This window comes from Protopterus annectens, chromosome 7.part0, assembly GCF_019279795.1.
Source record: "Protopterus annectens isolate FY-2018-M chromosome 7.part0, PAN1.0, whole genome shotgun sequence".
Classification (NCBI taxonomy): Eukaryota; Metazoa; Chordata; order Ceratodontiformes; family Protopteridae; genus Protopterus; species Protopterus annectens.
This window is the reverse complement of record NC_056739.1, coordinates 1,068,753,978-1,068,773,624: the sequence shown is the minus strand read 5'-3', so window position 1 is coordinate 1,068,773,624 and position 19,647 is coordinate 1,068,753,978. Positions and strand designations below refer to the sequence as shown.

At 37.4% G+C, this 19,647-nt stretch overlaps 1 protein-coding gene across 2 annotated transcripts in view; it reads left to right on the top strand.

Annotated features, from left to right (window-relative positions):
• Positions 1-19,647, top strand: part of SPATA5L1 (spermatogenesis associated 5 like 1) — a 259,837-nt gene that overhangs the window by 43,574 nt on the left and 196,616 nt on the right. For both annotated transcript variants that reach the window (XM_044077627.1, XM_044077626.1), the window contains exon 3: positions 16,355-16,540. In XM_044077627.1, coding sequence (XP_043933562.1) covers positions 16,355-16,540 — 186 coding nt within the window. The remainder of the gene's footprint in view (positions 1-16,354; positions 16,541-19,647) is intronic.

Below are 19,647 nucleotides of genomic sequence, written 5' to 3'. Positions count from 1 at the left end.
TAACAACTATCTTATTACCTTTATCCAAAGGTTTAATAACTATATCTGTCCTATCACTTAATTTTTTCAAAGCATACCATTCCTTCAAAGTTAAATTATAAGAGACTTCACTTCTATTTAACATCATGTTGTCACAAATATTTTCACAACCAAACCCTATCATAGAACCAAACTGAATAATACGTTGGTTGACAAAGGGTGGTATGAATTTGTTAAACGAAGGGATACAAGAAACATCAATTTTACAATAAGCATTGTATGAATTGTTATCTATATTTTCATCACAAGAAAAAAAGCTGTCATCAGATTCACTAATTAGAGAAGAATCCACTATATTATTTAAGCCCATGGAGTGTTTAGAAAAATGATATTTTAAATGAATTTTCTTAAGAAATCTAAAGACTTCCTGCTTAACTACATGTCCTCGAGGTAACACAGTCGGTACAAATTTAAGGCCTAAGGCCAACACAGACATCTGTTCTTGTGTTAATACACATCGAGAAAAATTTAAAACTATGTTTGGTTCAGTACATACCTTATTTTCTGAACCTTTTATTAAATTGTTGTCCATTCCCTGGTCCCTGCTGAAAATCCGCCTGGTAACCCCTATCTAGGTTACCGGCATATGTCCCAAAGTTTCTATTACGTTTCTGTCCTTGCTGCTGTTGTTGATTGTAGTAAGGCCCCCTTTGGTTCCGAAATGTTTGCACAAATTCCGCCGGTTGTTGTGGTCGAGGTAACTCTGGGAACTCAACGCTTACATCCGAACGATTTTCCTCTCCTGAAGAAATGAAAGAAGATGAAGTCGTGCTTTTAAACCTTACGCGCTGACGTTTCCCCCGGTTACCAGCCTTCCGATTGGAGGAATACGTAAAAGCCATTCCTGCCTCATAGTCATAGATGTCCCGAGAAAGCTTTGATTTCTTTTGTTCAATTATTTCAGTCTCTAATGAAAGCAACCTCTCATTAGTTTTGTCCAAAAAAGCTTTCATATTATTAGGGTTAACAGAATCACTTATAGTTTGTGATAACAAAGCCAACTCCTGCTTTAACTTCTGGTGTTTTAACTGATCTCTCTCCAGCAGAATGTGAAGCCACTCAATAACACATTTGTGAGCAGATTTAAACCATCTCTCTTTGAACTGTTTATCCAAAGAGCAGTTCAAATCAAAAGGTGTACTGGGGTTTTTTTTACAAATCACAACCCTTTAGGTGTAATATCAAGGTCAATGTACCTCTGTAACCCCAATATATTGAAATTAGTTTTTATCTCTTTTTCCAACAACCTTTCGTATTTTTGACAAAGTTCCCTTATATCCGGTGGTATACCATGAAACTTTTGTCCCACCGTATTAAAAGGGTCAGAAACTCTCTTAGTTCTTTCCTTACGATATAAATCGAAAATATGGACAGTGCCTGTGATGCCATGTCGATTATCCATAGATGAACCGGGAGCGTGTAGGGAACCGTTAAAATAATGTTCAATAGTTCTATGAGAACCTTGCTGAGCATTAAGTCCCCCTAATGCTCCTGATTGAAGTACCGGATCCTCTCGAAACACCCGAGGTACATCCAAATTGGGGTCAGATGCCATAACCCAACTATTGAAACAACAAAAACTCCTTCTTCCACACAAAATAGAACAACTCTGGCCCCAACAAAAGTTCTAAAGTTTTTGCCAGTGTCTGGAAGCCAAGTGCTGACAAGTGCAAACCATCTCTGTTGGATATCCTTATGTGAAAAAGTAATTGCCCCCTAAACCTAATAACTGGTTGTGCCACCCTTAGCAGCATCCTCTGCAATCAAGCATTTGCGATAACTGGCAATGAGTCTTTCACATCGCTGTTGAGGAATTTTGGCCCACTCTTCTTTGCAGAATTATTTTAATTCAGCCATATTGGAGGGTTTCTGAGCATGAACCACCTTTTTAAGGTCATGCCACAGCATCTCAATTGGATTCAAGTCCGGACTTTAACTAGGCCACTCCAAACCTTCATTTTTTTTTTAAGCTATTCAAAAGTGGACTTGCTGGTGTGTTTTGGATCATTGTCCTAGTGCAGAACCCAAGTGCGCTTCAGGTCATGGCCGGACATTCTCCTTCAGGATTTTTTCGTAGAGAGCAGAATTCATGGTTCTATCAATCATAGCAAGTCATCCAGGTTCAGAAGCAGCAAAGCAGTCCCGGACCATTACACTACCACCACGTTTGTCTGTTGGCATGATGTTCTTTTTATGAAATGCTGTTACTTTTATGCCAGATGTAACAGGACGTACACCTCCCAAAAAGTTTAACTTTTGTTTCGTTAGTCCACAAAATATTTTCCCAAAAGTCTTGGGGATCATCAAGATGTTATTGGAAAAAGTGAGACTAGCCTTTATGTTGTTTTTGGTCAGCAGTGGTTTTTGCCTTGGAACTCTGCCATGCATGCCATTTTTGCCCAGTCTCTTTCTTATGGTTGAGTTATGAACACTGACCTTAACTGAGGCAAGTGAGGCCTGCAGTTCTTTAGATTTTCTGGGTTCTTTTATGACCTCTTGGATGAGTCGTTGCTGCGCTCTTGGGGTAATTTCTGTATGCCAGCTACTCCTGGGAAGGTTCACCACTTTTCCATGTTTTCTCCATTTGTGGATAATGGCTCTCACTGTGGTTCGCTGGAGTCCCAAAGCTTTAGAAATTGTTTTGTAACCTTTTCCAGACTGATAGATGTCACTTACTTTGTTTCTCATCTGTTCCGGAATTTCTTTAGATCGTGGCGTGATGTCTTCTTTTTTGGGATCTTTTGGTCTACTTCACTTTGTCTGACAGGTTCTATTTAAGTTATCTCTTGAGTCAACAGGTCTGGCAGTAATCGGGCCTGGGTCTGGCTAGTGAAACTGAACTCAGCTTTCCCAAAAATGTGATTAACCACAGTTACTTCATGATGTAACAAGGGGGCAATTACTTTTTCATGTAGGTTTGGATATATTTTTTTCTTAATAAATAAAATCATCACTTAAAAACTGCATTTTGTGTTTACTTGGGTTATCTTTGTCTTATATTTGTCTAATATTTAAATTTGTTTGATGATCTGAAACATTTAAGTGTGACAAACATGCAAAAAAAATAAGAAATCAGGAAGGGGCAAATACTTTTTCATTGCACTGTAAGTGCATGCAAGATCTGTCAGAACCTGGCTGCAGACAGATAGCTCACTGTGATCTTCTCCTTGGTTAGCCTGGTAAGAGGGGTATTAGTATGTCTTACAATGGAATCCCTATTAACTAGAATGTTTGGCTGTGTGGTCTGTTGTCTTATGAGCTTCGAAGTGAGGCTACAATGATTTTCAGAGTTATGTATTGTGTAGGTGCTGTCTTTTTTGTGTGCTCAGGGCCACTGAGAGATGCTTTTAGGAGGTCTTGAAGGTTTGGGTAGATTACAAGTGAGTACATCTGCATATGTGGGTCGATGCGTTTCTTCTGTTAGTGTTTGGTAGTAAGTGTTTTGGGTGTAGCGTGAGAGCTTTTGCTCCAATGACATTGCATATCTACATCTCTCACACACTGTGTCTGTTCTAAAATTGAATGGTTGTTAGTGAACAAGAGGCAGTTATGACACTGCCTCAGGATACTCATATCCACCAGGCAGGAAACAGAGATGACAAGGAAGTGTCTATCCATTATACCAGATCTTTAGTAGATGAGAAGGAGTAGGGGAGAATCACTTAAAAGTCAGTGTGTGTTTAGTAGTATACTATCAGATGACCTGCAGTGGTACCACTCCCTGCACAAACTGGCAGCTCTTTGAGCAGCTTTGAACAGTGGGAGATTATGGATAGCGTTTCCTGTAGAGGATTTTAAACTGGAGAGGTTTAATTATTTACAAGGCATGGGTAAATGCTTTTGAGTGATGTGCAAACATGAGACTTTTATGCCAGCAGGATGAAAGACGTTTATACTGTTAAGCCATCAGGCCAATCGAATAAACTCATAATAAGCCTTCCACCAGCAGCTCCCAGCTCAGATGGGTTGAATCAGACCTCAGCTCCCAACAGAGTGCAAAAAAAACAACCTCTTAATGTAAAACTAACTGGTTTTGAGCTCAAGTGTAGTAACAAATGCTTTATATCCAAAGGTAGAACTCCTACAGTATCAAGAATCCTTGGAAATAAGTTCACAAACCCTGAGAAATGTTCACAAATACAGAAAAAGTGCACAAATGTAGAACTTCTACAAACACAAAAGAACTTTGCAAAACTTAGAACTATTTTGGCAAACTCAGAACAGCTTTTGCAATATCAGTGGAGATTAGGAAATATCAGTATACTTTTAAAACAACCTAAGAGCAGTACAGTAACAAACATAACCTTTCTTTAACAAATGTAGACTGATAAACAGTGATAAATTAAACCAAATCAGTAAATGCAGCACAAAAGAAGTGTTAAATAGCACTGAGATAGTTGGAGCAAGTGCAGAAAAATATATCAGTTTTGTAGGTCCAGAAGTTTGTAGAAGCAAAGTCTTGTAGTCACAGGTGTCCAAGCCAGGCATGGGAAGTTTTGAATAAAAAGTCATTCTAGCCACCCATATTGACTGTCCTCTAACAAAGTTTCTTCTAGCTAAAGGGGTGGTGGCCTTGAAAATGCAATATAAATTACTGAATGTGGGTTTCCTAAAAATCTTCAATTTAAAACCTAGTTCAGATTGAGATAGCATATTGTCCAGGTAGTTAATATTAGTTTTACTGAAATTAAAAGTAAACTTAAAAAAAAAAAAAAAAAAAAAACTAGCAGTACTGTTTAAGTAGGATATAAAGCTGTCAAAGTGTTGATCTGGACCATCCCACAAATTTAAGATGTTGTCCAGGAATCTAAGGTATAATTATCAAAAACTTAAATGTCAACTTAAAAACATGCTTAATTTTTCTATGCCAATGCTACTAAATTTGCATGGATGGGGGCATGTGCCAACCGAAAGTAGAAGGAGTTGTTTTGAAAAATAGGAAGCCTATAACAAAAATAAGCAGAGATCCTATAGAGGTATTAAAGATATTTTGGACATTTTTATAAAAATATGTACAAAGCAAATAAGGGAAATCGAGAAAAAGCAGACATGGAAATATTCATGGAAGGTTTAAATATGCCAATGTTAGAGGTAGTTGATGCTCAACAACTAATAGTTAAGTTAGGAGGAGATGACATAAAATTGGTGATGTATAACCAATCTACAGGAAAGTCTCCAGGAGTGAGAGGGAAGAAAGTGATAAAGAGCTGGAGGGTTTTGTTTAACAGTATTTTAAATGGAGGGGGAAGCACCAACATCCTGGAAAAAAACTATGGTGGCTATAAAGACAGTAGAGACCCATCAGATCCAGCTTTTCATATAAGCTGATTTTTAATTCCAAACTATAATTATAAAGTGTTTGCCTATAATGGCTAAAAGGATGGCAAAGGTGATGCCAAAATTGATAATTATGGTTTTATGGAGGGGAGAAAAACATTTGACAACATTAACAGAACAATGATAATCCAGAGGGAAGCAGAATGTAAGAAAATACCAGTGTTATCAGTGGGTCTTGATGCAGAGAAAGCATTTGACAGAGTAAATTGAGAGTTTATGAGCAGGGCAATGGAAGCATTTGCGTTTCCGATACATTGTACTGGATGAAAACTGAAAGGACATTTCAGTGTTGCAGAATATTCTGAGATTTTTTTTTTTGATGGGAGGGATATAAAATTAATAATGATAAAACAAATGTTGTAGTTATAGCTATAAACGATAAATGATGTGCCAACACATGAATTGGTCCAGCAGGCAGTACTCATGTTTATGGGGACATGATAAAATGAAGTATTTGAGAGTATAGACTTAAAATGATTTGGTTATGGCAGCTAAGGATATGTGAGAAGAGACTAAACAAAAGTTGACACAAAAATTGAGAAACTGGAGTTCTTGCCTATGGATTTGAATTGCAAGATGCAAGTAGTCAACATGTTTTTTAGTCCCTTTAGTTTTATACACAGGTCAGGGATATTTTGATCAGAGAAGTTGTGGACAGTAATAAACAGTTGAAGGATTTTATTTTGAAGGGGAAGAGGGCAAGAGTCAAGAGTGATAAATTGATCCTCCCAACAGAACAAGTAGGTTTAGTATCACATGGTTTGAAGGGATATTTTAGAGTTACATGGTTAAGGGTTTTATTCATTAACACAAGCAGAAATCTACAACTCAAAGTGGAAAGGGATGATGTTGCTGAAGCAGGCGGTAAGTCAAGAAGTAAGAAAAGAATGACATTTTAGGTGTAGATCCTTAAGAAGAACATCAGTCATACGGGGTATTATATTATATTATATCATATTCATAAACTGTCAGAAAATATACTAAGTATTAAGCCAACACTGGAATGGAGAAAGGAGATTCTGCTCATAGGGATGACTGTAATTAGGGGTGTAGTGACTAGACAAATGGGGGCTGGAATTTACTGGAGGAAGCTGGGAATGGAACCAATGTATTGGAAACAAATAATTCGAAAATGAAAGATAATAGAATGGAAAGAGCCCAAGAAGACACTTGGGCACAGGGTAGTGATTGCCTTCCCTATCAAAGATTGATATCAGAGTATAAACAAAGAGAAAGGGGCAGGAGACTCCTAAATGGAAAGGTCTGCACTGAATGAGTTTTTAATTGAATCTAGAACCGAAGCTGCTATTTAAAAAGGGAAAATTAGTAAGGCACATAAAAATATTACACAATAACTATAGGGGTCAATCAGAAGACGTCAGAAAATACTATGAAAAGAGATTATTTAAGCAATTCACAGCAGAACAATGGGAGGACGCGTATGGCTCTCAAACATGCAACAAAGTGTTTGCATAAATACTTTTATACCCCAAGTAGACTCCAAAGAACTTTCCTTCAGGTAGATAGCAAATGTTTGAGTTGTGATAGGGAAGAAAGAGGCAACTGGGAACATATTTTTTGGGAGTGTAATGAGTTGGCAGACTTTAAAAATTTCCTATGTAGTACTCTTATCGAGAATACTGGTTGAGCAAATAAGTGTAATTCAAGAAGTGATTTTTTTGAGCTGGGATGCAGGATCTGAATTGCCTAGACATAGCAAGGCCTAGCTGAGTCTAGTTATGATGGCTGCCAAAAAAAAAAAAGAAATTAGTAGAAAATAGAAATCCAAATCTAAACCAACTATAATTGAAGTAGCAAGTACGTAACAGAAATAAAAGAACAGGAGGTGGGATCTTTAGAAAGGAGTAGGAGTAAATTACATAGAAAAATGAAAATTGTGGGAACATGCAGAAAAATGTTTTGGAGGAGGAATGAGGTTTAGAAAAGGCAGGAACTGAATAATTATGTAATGTTGCCTATATTTTATAATATTTAACAATGTATGCCTAATGCTTGTAAATGTGCACTTGTTAATGTGGGTAGATTACTTTTATATAAATGCGCTTATGTCACTAGTGATAATTCAGTAAAGGTTTTTTAAAAAAAAAAAGAAAAAAAAACAGTGGCCTTTTCTCCCATTCTCTTAGGGATGTAGTTTCAGAAGTGCTGCCTTTTTTCAGTCCTTGACCCCTCCCTCGATATCCAGCCAGCCTCCATCATGAGGATTGGAAGAACAGAGAGGGGAACTGTGACAACTATTTTACTGTGGATAAAGAAAATGTTAGGCTCCTAACAACCCTTCCTCATCCTGTTGGCCAGAAAGCAAGCCAGTGTGGGTGCTATTTCCACACAACTTTGATACTCTGCTGAAGTGTTGTGCACTCCCTTGATGTCTCTGAAGAAGCCCCCTATCCAAGTTTACTTTGAATGCTGTTTCTGTTGTGGGATTTCACTAACTCTTTTTCCTAGCACGTATGATTTGGTGTCAGCCACTCACTTCTGCCACTTTCTGGCTGGGTTCTCCAGACTTCTGCCACTTTCTGGCTGGGTTCTCCAGAGCTTGGGCTGCTAATTGATTCTAACTTGCACGACAGTAAGTGGGACAAAACATTTATCGTAGTGAAGCTGACTGTAGCTGCAGTGATGCTATTTTATCATGAACTGATGCCCACAAAACTCCTCAGTACACAGGTGGCCTTTGCTGGTTAATTTTGTAGAGAAGTGTAGGTTAATAGTGTCTTCTGGGAGGCATTGCTTCTGGGGATATTGGGTATTTAGGATTATCCCTCCTACTGATAGTGCTGTAAGTTGGGCTACTTACAAACCTAAATGGATTGAATAGGCACTGTGGGCAGGGTGTGGAGCCCCAGCGACTGATACTGTCAGCAGGGGTATGGGGAAAAAATAAATAGATGGGAGGTTGGGGTGGCAAGAAAATAACCTCAAAAGGGCATCTGGCATCAGTTCAACGTGGAAAATAGGAACAGCAAGTTGGACAGTTGAGGTACCTCACCGAGACTGTCATTACCAGTTGCAAATCTGCTAGATAAGTATGGTAGAAGGTCCAAATGTGCTTTAAATCAGAGCTAAAGTAGCTGGCCAAACAGGTGAACAAGGTAAAATAAATGGAAGAAAGCAAAATATCTAAATATATAGAAGAAGAATACAGCATAACTTAATTTGCCAAGGAGCTGGTTTCAGATGGAGTTTTTTTGTAGTAGAATTTTTTTTGTGTCAGTTGTGTTTGATACCGCATGCTTGTGTATCATTTATAGAGAAAAATAGTTCAGCAGCTATTTCCCTACATTGAGAGTAAGGTAGATATTAGTAGGACTTTCATGTTTGAAAATGGAAAAGTAGTATGTTCCACCAAGAAACTGAAAATGATAGCAAAAAATAAGACAATTCAATGGCAGAGATACCTTTATCGCTAAGTAAGTCGTACTTTAAAAGGACAGGAAAAGTTCTTGATATGGAAAATGACAAAGTGTTGATGTTGAGACAACCTTTTGCTTTTGAATTGTGTTAGTCCTCTAGACGAAGACCTTAGAAAAGTCATTGTGAGAATGGTGTTCTCAGAGTTTCAGAGAAAATGACCAGGGAGTAGCAAAAAGTTTTAAAGAAACTGTATCTTCAATGTGGACATGTTTCTGTGAGTAAACTACAGAAATTTTGTAGTTCAGGAAATAAAGGCCCTAAATGGACTTCTGCCTTAAACAGAGAATATATATTATGAGATTTATGAGACGTACTGCAGGCCTAAACCTGAGCCCATTGTTGTCATCCCTCTGACTCTATCTGTCTTGAACACAAGTAGTTTGGACAACTTTTTTCAGTTAGTTATAAGGCAAATCATGGAATCACTGATTGATGAAAAAAAATTAGAATATCTGGAAGATGTTGCAGGCATTGGGCACTGGATAGCATGAGTTCACAGAAGGTTTGTCATTCCTGATAAATCTCATCCTGGGAAACGAGAACATTAGGTCAAAAGGGGCTGTGGATGAGACCTGTACAATCTTTAGCAAAACTTTGATATGGTACTACATAGTTAGGTTAGTGAGTAAATTAGGAAGAACTGGAGAAGTCAGCAAGGTAGCAGTATCGTTAAAACATTTTGCTGAGCAGTATGCTTGAGAGGTTCATAGTAAACAAGAATTTGCTTGTGTGCAAGGATGATGTTGAGTAGGTACTGGAGCAAGTCTTTTTGATTGTCCTTAAGTAACATTGCTAAAAGTGTGAAAGGTAAATTTTGCTGGTGATACAGATTATATAGCAAATGAGAAAAAGCTTGGTACTTTTATATGAACAGCTAATATGATGGCAGCTTAAATTCAGTTCCAAAATCAAAACTGTATCTCAGAATTACAGCCCCATGAAAGTAGATGTGCCCAGATGGATGAGGAGAGAGCAGCAACAACAAATAGAGAATCATAAATGGAATTATTTTTAGAAGTTGATATAGAGGACAGAAAGTATTGTGAATAGCAGTGAAGATAGCTGATAAAATTGTGGGACACGCAGCAAAAAGCAGTACCAGCAATAAACAAGTTGCCATTACCCTCACTGAAGACTCTGATAAAGACTCATTGTAGAATAGTGTGTTCTGTTCTGGAGACCTCCTCATTGAGTGGAAGTAAACAGCATAGAGGCATTTCGGATGAGGGAACCGAGGACCATGATCCCTTAGAGCTATAGTCAAATAAAGTGAGTTTATTAAAGTTTAACATGTTTGAATTACAATTTATAGTTATTGTGATGCCTGTGCCCTGGCCCAGCAAGGAGCCTCAATCCTCACCACTAACACCATTGAGGGGCGTCTCATATCGGAGGAAAGGATAACAAATACACACAGTAAAGTGCAATTTCCCTTAAGAGCACACAGATATCCCAGTCAGTCTGGGGCTGGTCGCTCCCTTGCTCTCCAGGTCCCCAATAAGACTCCCCACTGGCACAGCTATAGGGTCCAGATTTTAGTCTAGTGGGCAAGCTAAAACCTCCAGCACCCTCTCTGTCCAACCAGTGCTTCGTGTCCCTGCCCTAGTAGCTGACACACACACACACACACACACACACACACACACACACACACACACACACACACACACACACACACACACACACACACTTTGAGAAGAGTTTATACAACCACACAGACACTCCTGGGGAAGGCTGGCACAGGTTCTCCAGCTGTGCCCCCTTTTCCAGACTATACGGTAGAAATCACTGCCACCACCCAGCTAATAATTATCAGCTACCCAAAGGCCTTTAAGAGGGTGTCCAATTTCTACTTTGCAACATTATTATCCAATTGGTAGTATAACTAAACAGTCAAGGCTTATTAGAGTGACTTGGTACAGGATCACTATATACATGCAATGTACTATTAGAGCTTAACTTATCTCTACACAAAACAGCTACAGTTAAAATGGTTTAAAATATTTAATAATAAATAATTAAAACACAAGGCAATACTTTTTACTACACAGTGCTAGTCAAGAGTTCAGAGATCACAGGGAAATACTTAAAACAATTCAGTAGTATAGTTCTGACATCACAGAAAAACACTTAGTTTAATCTTTCTAGTTTCTAGCTATTTGTAAGAGAGAACACAATTCTAAGATAAACTTACATATAGAACACAGGCAGAGTGCTGATGAGTTGGATGGTCAAGACAAAAATGCTTAATGCTCTCCGAGTATCTCTGTTTTTAAAATCACATTCCTGGTTCACATTACATCATTCTTCACACTTCACTGGGTTCCCAGGCTAACATAAACTACATTTACATTCTTAACGTCTCCTTTTGTTATCTTGCAGCTGGTCAGGAAGCAGAGCAATAAAAATAAGTTTGCATGTTTAAATCAAGTAATTTAACTCTTGGTTAAAACAATAGAAATAATGTCTTCATCTAGACAGGCTGGAGCCATCTTTAAAGATCCAAGACGGTCATAAAATGCTTGACTTAGCTTCCTTACAGCAGAGTGCACTGTTGTTTCATTTTTTTGCAGTTCCACATATAACAACATTTTTTTCCCATATAAGACAACAAGCCTGTGGTTTACATTAATATTTACATATGACAGAATTATCTATAAAATTCTGTCTGGCTAGGCTGGCAGCCTTCACCCATCTTCACAGGTATCCTTTTTTTTCACTGCTGTTCACACATTTTGTATAGTACAGGCATCAGTGAATCTCTGTACTATATAACAATCTTTAAAGAGCACTCCAGAATGTGCAGGAACATAGTTATCATAGGCTATATCCACAGCCTACTGGCTTTACATGAAGCTGCAAAATGCCTTGGTTTGTGGTAGAATAGGGCCACACGCCTCCCTGTGCAGTAGTAGCGCAGGGCTTCAGTACATCTCTCCGCATACTGTGCAAGTCCACTTCCAAATATTTGCATGCTGTATAAGCTGTCTGTGAATTCAACTGCTTTCCTTTTTAAAAGTCAGTAGTATTCGTAAGAAAGAGGAGGTAGAGAGAGCAAATGATTACAGATTTCATTTTATGATCAAAGATTTCTAGATGCTGTTACTTAGTTCTAACAAAGAATTTTACAGCATTTCATCCTGCTAGATAGATGTATTTAATTTGTCTGTTTTGAAATATGTGACTGAATGTAGTAGGTTGTAAATATGTTTTCATATGCATATTTAAACCATGGTGCTTTAGTCGCAACCAATAATGCAGTATGTGTACTTTCTGTGTAAGACTTGCATGAGAGCAAAAACGTAATGAATGCTAAACACAATTATTATTTGTTAGATGTCATTTTATGTAATAGCATCTTGATACACTTAATTATATAAAACTTGATATTTTCTACATTGATTTTCACTATAATTAACCTTTTTTTAAGATGTACGAATGTCTGACTGTTAGTTTCAGCTCTTATTTCATATGAAACTGCATTTGAGTTTTGCTACACAAACCAAATATGACTCTCCTGCTTGGTTATGGGATTTGATTGTGCAAAGGCAGTTGGGGTAAATAAGATAAGTTTAGATTATTCAGGATTTAGTTTTAACTGAGGTTTTGTGAGCCATTTCTCAGTGCTAAGAAGGGCCTGTTGCGTTGAAGTTAGTGAGTTTACTGAGCAGATTATAGTAGAGTCATACGTATATTGCATTAAGTTACTGTTGGGAATGCTTTTGTACATGTTATCTGTAAACACATTAAAGAGAAGTGGGCACAGAATGGATCCTTTTGGAATTATTAATGAAAGATGCTAAAAGGAGGAATACATTTGTTGATGTTGGAGAGCTTGAGATAGTGTAAATAACTGTTTATCCATTGTATTGTGGATTTGCTATTATACAACGACCCCCCCCATTAATATTCCAAAACATGCACGCTGATTGGTCCGGTTGCCCGGACTTTTTCCATTAGTAGAAGTCTTTTTTTACAGCAATGGAGAACACAAGATCTCTGTTGCTTTTTAGACAATGTCTCGCTATGTTAAAGGAGTTTAACATAGCAAGACAGCTTTAAAAAAAGTAACGGAGATCTTCCTTTCTCTCTTGCTTTTTTTAAAGCTGTCCCGCTATGTTAAATGGGTTTAACATAGCGAGACACTTTGTAAAAAGCAACGGAGATCTTGCTTTCTCCGTTGCTTCCACCCACAGCTCTGATGTACTGTGTAAGCATAGTACATCAGAACTGCCGCAGAATACCAGACAGCTGTGGAAGGGCAGCAAGGAGGCATTATACAATGCCATTATTTAAGAAAAGTAAGTATTTTGTTTTTCTTAAATAATGTCATTGTATAATAGCAATAACCTACATCTGGGTGTGCGTAATGCTGGATTTACCCACGGTTGTCTTTGTTTGGCCACGGCCTTCGCCACCAAACCACACCAACTGGTAAAAGTAGCATACCCCACACCCAGGTGTGGGTTATTGCTATAATATTTAGGATAGTTAACCTATGTAGAGGTAGTTGATATGAGACTGTATCCTGTGCCTTGTGTAAGTCAAGAAATGCAAGAAATGATGCTGCAACTAGGTTTCTTGGATATTTTTTTTTTCTTGAAAAATAAGCAAGGCTGTATCAGTAGTATACCTGGATTGAAGTCCTGTTCAGGTTGATTGTTGTTTCTCTCTCTCACATACACACACACACACACACACACACACACACACACACACACACACACACACACACAAACACACACAGCCTCAGACATTAATTACATATATGTACTTCTATTTAGGGTTGTATCTAAGCCAAGGAATATTGACCAGTCGGACTGCTAGTTGCCTGTCCAACAAACTTGTTCTACTGCAGTGAAGCAAAGGTCACATAGAACTCGCATTCGGTCACAGATCTCCTTTCTCTCACTGATTTAAAGTTCCAGCACTAAGTGTCACTACCCAATCAGTAAATAAACACCAAAACACATTCCACCTCAAAGAAGTTACTGAAGTTACATAAAATGATAAAAAATAAACAGTAATTGGATTATGACACAAATGAAACATATCGAGTAATAGAAGTACTAAAACTGTAGTATTATATGATCAGGCACAATACAATGTATCGGGGGGGGGGGGGACTGATAAAGGTGAGAGAATAAAGCCCAGCAAGAGGGAATGAAGCCTTATAGGAATGAACAGAAAGCATAAAACTTGAAGAAAAAGCATCTGTTTCCATATCAACAGTCGGCAGAAATTCAATCTCTGTAACCTAGGAGTTAATGCATGCATGCTCAGTGAGCATGTGCACACACGCACACACACACACACACAGACTAAACTTAAAGTACACAAAAAGGAAAACACTGCAAAACTACAAATGTATATTAAAATAACGATAAAACACTTTTAAAAGTGGCAGTAGAAACCCAATTAAGTAAGGGTAGCAAGCATACCTTCAGTTTAAGAAAAATGATGGGGAGGAGCTTTATTGCTTAAATATGTTTTCATTGATTGGAAGTTGCCACCAAAGTGTTTGCTCTTGTGAATGTTTCTGATGTTGAAACAAGCATACTTTCAGTCAAACCAACTTAAGAAATGATGTGTGCTGAGAGAGTATTACATACCATCAGTTAAACCAACTTAAGAAAAGATGTGTACAGTATATTACTATTTACATATATGTGTCATTGTTCTTGGAGATGCCGCCAAAATGATTTATCCCTTGACTACTTAAATTTACTATTTAGTGAGAATGCAAAGATGCTGCACAAAAAAAGTTTAGTAAAGTAAAATATCTTTACTGCAAAAACACAAAGAGTTTCATTCACTGTAATCTGTTTAGTAAACACTTCAGAAAGCTACATTTTAATTTACATTTGTTGCAGTGTGTTATCCATTTTAACCGACAATCTGACAAAACATAACTTTGGAACTTCAGCCTCTCATTCTGCACAAATCAACTGATACTCCCATTAAACAGATTCTCTACAAAGTACAGCCTGCACCAGAGTGTTCATTTTACCAATTTTTCTTTTCTCATCCATAGGTATTTACTTTGATATACCACGAGGATAGGCTTTTCTTTGAAAAGGTCCTTTTTTTTTTTGCAGAAAACAGTTTTTTCTTTTTGTTTAATTGGTTAGTTGGCTGCTTATTTTTTTCCACAATAAATATAGCAGGCCAGATCCTTAGAGGCAAGAAGCCCTGATTACCAGGACAACCTCTATAACAAACACTGTTCTTCCTGCCAATTCCCAGTTAATGAATTTGTGCTGCTTTTGCGTGTTAATCTTTTCTTTTGTTTAATAAGCACTTTAAGTTAGATGTCGTTTTTGGGTCGTGAACTTGCTTTAGCTCTCCATTTTTAATACAGTAAACTCCCAGTTAACTGGAACAGGAACTCAAGCAACCAGTAAAAAAATATCGAAGAAACACAGTAAAATTTTCATATGTTGCACTTTCTGCCCCCCCCCCCCCCCCCCCACAGAAACATACCTTATGTTTTTAGAGTTTTAAAAAGGAAGATAGGAATAAATTATCACTCTCCCCGACCTAAGAACATGTCAAACCAAGCAAGTAGTATAGGGTACAGTATTATTCAGGCCTATTTTTAATAGTAACTCTCAAGCAACCAGAAACTACAGCTATCCAGCATCTACCAATCCCCATGGAGATTTTCCTGAAAATAGACTGTGCTACTTGTTAAGTTGCTTGGGACATTTGTTTCTGCTACCTTTCAGCCAGAGTCTTGAATTAAGATGCAACAGTTATGTGAATTAAGATGCAGACAAGTAGTTTCCATAATACTGGCTCCATTGCATAACTATCTGGTTGCAGGATAGGCCCTTGCTCCTCTTCCCATGGTGTTTTTGCTGTGGCCCCTTGCTTTTTGTCTAGTGTTAGCCATAGGCAAATGAAAAAAACTTCCTTGAGGAATGTACCAGCAAAATCACTCGAGGGAACTGTGTTGGACCAGAGAGATCAGGGACAATCCTCCTGGTATAGTTGTGGTACAAGTCCTAAAAGAAGGACACAGTCTCAAAGATGAATGTTATGGTGAGTGCTTCCTATAACTGATGTAAACAATATTTTTGTTGATGACTGATGTTTCACAGCAATTACCATCCTCCTTTATCAGTGGTCTTGTTATTGTTACTGTATTTTTTGTATGTGTAAAGTTATTGCATTATTTTTCTGTTAGGCACTTTTATTCATGCATAATCAGACTTGATAAATGAAATAAAGTATTGCAAACAGAAGGTATAATTCTCATAACAGTGTTGTTTTGCAGTTTTGTGTTCTCTGTTTCTTAAGTTTGCAAGGGATATGACTGAACAGGTTATTTTAGGATAATTTTATTTGCCTGGTTAACAAATTAACAGACTTTTTTTCTTTACTATTTCGGCAAACTACACAAAGTTTATTTGGGTCAGCTTTGCAGTATGCTACTATAGGTTCCATGGAAACATATATAATGGTTATTTAGCACTGAACTGTTGTAACAAATAAATTACCTGTTACAATGCACTGTTGTGGTTTACGTTCAATCTAGGTTGTTATTGGGGCACCAACTCTGAAGCAGCGCAAGGCTATTCTAGAGGCGCTGACTTGTAATATGCCTCTTTCCAAAGATGTTGATATAGTTCATCTGGCTGAAATGACTCCAGGTTTTGTTGGTGCTGACCTTTCTGCACTTTGCAGAGAAGCTGCATTACGTGCTGTTCTTCATGGCTCAGAGGTAAGTGACAACTTGATAATCCAGATTTGTTTTGTTTTATTATAATGTGACTGCTTTTCATATCATGCATGCTTACATGTTTTAAGCTAAAGAAAAACTACCACCAACTTCCCAGAGCAACAGAGTCCAACAAAAATAAAAGCAAATAATCCAAGAACACTGATGGACCAAGGAAGGCAAGACTCTCCATGTTAAAAACGTAGTTTATTGTAGGTCATATGCGCTTTCGCAGCTACTGCTGCCTCATCAGATAACAAAGACATTGAACCAGAACTGGCTTTTAAGTAGAAAAGTGAATCCGTGTTAAATCACATGACCACACAATTTAAAGAAATTCAGCTAAAATATAGGTTATTTAAACAACACAAAAAAAATGTACATATAAATGCAACATAAAAGCTGTATAAAAATATATATATAAAACTTCCTATGAGCAAATAAAAATATTGCTTTAACTAACAAGAAATCAAACATGTATAATTGCAGATGCAAAGGCAAGTACTGTCATCTGGCTAGTGGTCTTGACTTCAGTTTGGTTTAATGGGCACAAATTAATTCAACCCAACAATAGGGCGCATAGGTGGATTTGTTCTATTCTTATGCAACTTGGGTAACGCTTGTATGATAGGAAGTAAAGAATCTTTTACCAAAAAATAATCAAGTAGCTCCTTCTGCAGTAATTCCTGCTGATATAACTTATTCAGTGTGCATCGAATATTAGTTTCCATCTGTTTAACCTTGCTTTTACTAATAACGAAATAAAATATATCGTCATTAAGTAAATTGTTCATAGCCTCATTGTACCAGACAAAATCTAAAACTACTATCGGCCCACCCTGATATGCAGGCCTGATAATTATGTCACGGTTATTCTGAAGCTGCTTCAGAGCTGAATGCTCTTCTTTAGTTAAATTATAATTAAATTATCTTAAAAAACATAGTACATTTGTACCTGATGTGAATTCCCTTATTAATGTATTTGAGAAACTGTCGATTCCTTTAACTTATAAATATCCTGAATACACAAACAGAATGCACAGGAATTATAATTTACCCAAGTTGCATAAGAATAGAACAAATCCACCTATGCATCCTATTGTTGCAGGACACAACTGGTGTACCGAGCCCATATAAATTTATTTAGAAAATTCCCTGACACCATTGCTTAGTGTTATACCACGTTTTGAAAGATGCACAGCATTTTCTGAGTCATTTATACACCTATTTGGAACAATTTGCTGTTGATCACCTTGGATGTGACTTCTTTATTTACAGTCATACCCAATGACCTGGGTTTGGGTATGATACAAGATTTTTTGAGGTTGCATTCACGAGTCAGAGAATATGCTTATCAAGGTTCTAATACAGTGTGTATTAGAGAAGAATGTGTTCTTGTCTATTGAAAGAATTTTCTGGCAGCGTACTTGCGTAGCTATGGGCACATCTTGTGCTATTAGCTACGCCAATTCCGTTATGGCAGTATGGGAGGATAAATATATTTTCAATGGACCTATAAACAACAAGTAGTATTTTATAGAAGGTTCGTGGATGATTTGTTCCTTCTGTGGAATGGAACAGAAGATGAACTTAGGGAATTTGATGAATATATTAACAATACCACAACATTTAAGATTTACTTCTAATGTGTCCTCAAGTAAAATAGATTTTTTTTGGATGTCACTGCAGTGGTGGTGCTGCGGTAGCGTTGTCGCCTCACAATAAGATGTTGTCCTGTTCAATTGTCAGCTAGATCGTCTTCTGTGTGGAGACATGCGTGAATGGGCGTATCATTGTTGAAGGTTGTGCGTCAGGGCTGGCAACTCGGCATGTAAAAATCTACTGCCAATCATTAGCGGACCGGAGTTCTGCTGTGGCGACCCCTAACCGGGAAAAGCCAAAAGACACAACAACAACTGTAGAGCTGGATGGTGATGGGGTTTGTTCACTAGATTATATAGGAAATCTTGTCATGTTAATCATTTATTAGCTAGAGATAGTATGCACCCCCCTACACATTTTTCAGAATGTTGTTAGGAATCAAATATTTAGAGCTTCTAGGCTTAATGTCTGGGACAGTGATTTTGACAACCAACTTAATATTTTACACATGGAACTGGTTGACAGAGGTTATGATACACACAATATTTTAAGGAACATAGGTGAGGTTCAGTCTCTTAGATCTAGTACAGCTAAACCTTACTTTTCTAGAAAGACACATCAGGCAATGAAGCTTAGAAAAAAAGATTATAAACTTAGGGTTCCCCTATATAATTTTTTTTATGTTTCTTCCTGTATGAATGCTAAGAGACACTGGGGAATTTTAACAGCTGACCGTGACATCAGTAAGCTGATAGACACTACTCCCAGATTCCTCTTTAGAAATATGAAATCAATGAAAATGCAGCTTTGTTACCCCACCGTGGATTCTGTGCAGCATAAAAATAAAGTTACGATTCCCTGTGGTAGGTATTCAATGTGCTCATACATTGATAGCAGCGCAAAAGTCACACATCCAGACCAAAAAAGGGATTATGAGTTTCATATATTTGCTACTTGCAGTACGGAACATGTTGTTTATTTAGCCCACTGTAAGGAACGTTCCAAGTTTTGTATAGGAAAGACTGATGGGGCTTTAAGAGAGAGAATAAAGGAGCATGTTTATTATATACAAAAGGGGAGCACAACTAGTGCTTTGTCAAAACATGTACTGGCCACTGATTGTAGGCACACATTCAAATTTCTTGTTATTGGTAGAGGGTATGAGACTATAAGGGATGGAGATATAAGAAATCAAACAGAACAGATGTAAGCTAAGTGGATTATCAGGCTGAGGGGAGATTTGGGGCATTGGCTGAATGAATTTGTGTCTATTAAACCCAAACTGAAGTCAAGACCACTAGCCAGATGAGAGTATTTGCCTATGCATCTGAAATGATATATGTTTGATTCTTGTTGGCTAAAGCAGTATTTTTACTTGCTCATAGGAAGTTTTGTATATATTTTTATACAGTTTTCATGTTGCATTTATATGTACATGTTTTTATGTGTTGTTTAAATAACCTATATTTTAGCTGTATTTCTTTAAATTTTGTGGTCATGATTTAACG